At 56.2% G+C, this 1,471-nt stretch overlaps 1 protein-coding gene across 1 annotated transcript; it reads right to left on the bottom strand.

Annotated features, from left to right (window-relative positions):
• Positions 1-238: 238 nt before the first annotated feature.
• On the bottom strand, positions 239-1,266 carry LOC120383472 (olfactory receptor 2B2-like). Its single transcript, XM_039501631.1, has 2 exons — positions 1,259-1,266; positions 239-1,175 (listed from the first exon to the last, which is right to left on the bottom strand). Exons 1-2 carry the CDS (start codon positions 1,264-1,266, stop codon positions 239-241), a joined length of 945 nt encoding a protein of 314 aa, XP_039357565.1.
• Positions 1,267-1,471: the final 205 nt, after the last annotated feature.

Here is a 1,471-nt window from a genome sequence, read left to right as displayed (position 1 = left end):
GGGCCTTGACATGCTCTTCTGCCTTCTGGGGCTCATGGTGAGTGATCTCTGGTTTCCCAGTCCCAGCGCCATGTGTGGACATGAACAGACAGGTTAAAATGCAGGCCTCCTAGATAGGAAAGGCTCCATAGCCCATTGCCTGGCCCCCTCAGGCAGCCAGTCTCCCTGGCCTGAAGCTGGATCGGAGCTGCTGCCCCATAGAGAACCAAGCCAACCAGTCCCAACTCATTTCTCTGGCTCATGTCCTCTTACTCCCGAATAGCCTCCCCAACACCCTCCTTAGGGCCCTGTGCACATCCTTGTTCCTCAGGGTGTAGATCAGCGAGTTCAGCATGGGGGCGATGATGCCATAGAAGAGGGAGACCATCTTGCCCTGCTCCTGGGAGTAGCTGGACGGAGGCTGTAGATACATGAAAATGGCCGTGCCGTAGAAGAGCGACACCACGGCCAGGTGGGAGGCGCAGGTGTTGAAGGCCTTGAGCCTGCCCTGGGCCGAGCGAATCCTCAGCACGGCGGCGACGATGTAGCCGTAGGAGACCAGGATGAGGCCCAGCGGCACCAGCAGGAAGATCACACTGACAGCAAAAGCCTCGGCCTCATTGGCGGAGGTGTCAACACAGGCCAGCTTCATCATGGCCGGCAATTCACAGAAGAAGTGGTCGACCCGGTTCCGCCCACACCGGGGCAGCCGCACGGTCAGGATGGTCTGCAGCATGGAGTTGCCGAAGCCGCTCAACCAGACGGTGGCCGCCATCTGCAGGCAGAGGTGGCGGCTCATGACAATTGTGTAGCGCAGCGGCTGGCAGATGGCAACGTAGCGGTCGTAGGCCATGACGGCCAGCAGGAGGCACTCGGTGCAGCCCAACGAGAGGAAGACATAGAGCTGGGCCACGCAGCCAGCCCAGGAGATGGACTTGTGGGTGCTGCAGAAGTTCACCAGCATCTGAGGAACAGTGCTGGTGGTGTAGCAAAGGTCCAGGAAAGAGAGGTTGCTGAGGAAGAAATACATAGGGGTGTGCAGACTGGGTTCCAGCCACAAAACCACAATGATGGCCAGATTCCCCACCAGGTTCATGACGTACAAGACCAAAAAGACCACAAAAAGCAGCATCTCCAGGCGTGGTTGGTCAGAGACCCCCAATAGGATGAATTCCCACTGGGAGCTCCCGTTCCCTCTTTCCTCCTGCAGGGAGACGGGACAAAGATAAGGATGAAAGGAGCCCCAACAGCCATACACAAGGGGGACACATTCAAGGGCAGCCCCATTTCATCTGAATGAACCATGCCCACCTCTGACTTTGTCATAGAACATCTGGGCCAGTTGGGTGGGAAGTAGGATCCTTCTGCCAGGGAATGGCTTTGTCACAGAAAATTAAAGTGGATCTGTGGAAGTTGGTGGAAGCAATAGGATGTGATAGATAAATGGATGCTTTGATTATAAGGTCTTTGGGAGACAGGCCATTTTGTTTTG

This window comes from Mauremys reevesii, linkage group 15, assembly GCF_016161935.1.
Source record: "Mauremys reevesii isolate NIE-2019 linkage group 15, ASM1616193v1, whole genome shotgun sequence".
Taxonomy (NCBI): Eukaryota; Metazoa; Chordata; order Testudines; family Geoemydidae; genus Mauremys; species Mauremys reevesii.
Note: the sequence above shows the minus strand (reverse complement) of the source record. Positions and strands in the feature narration are given on the sequence as shown.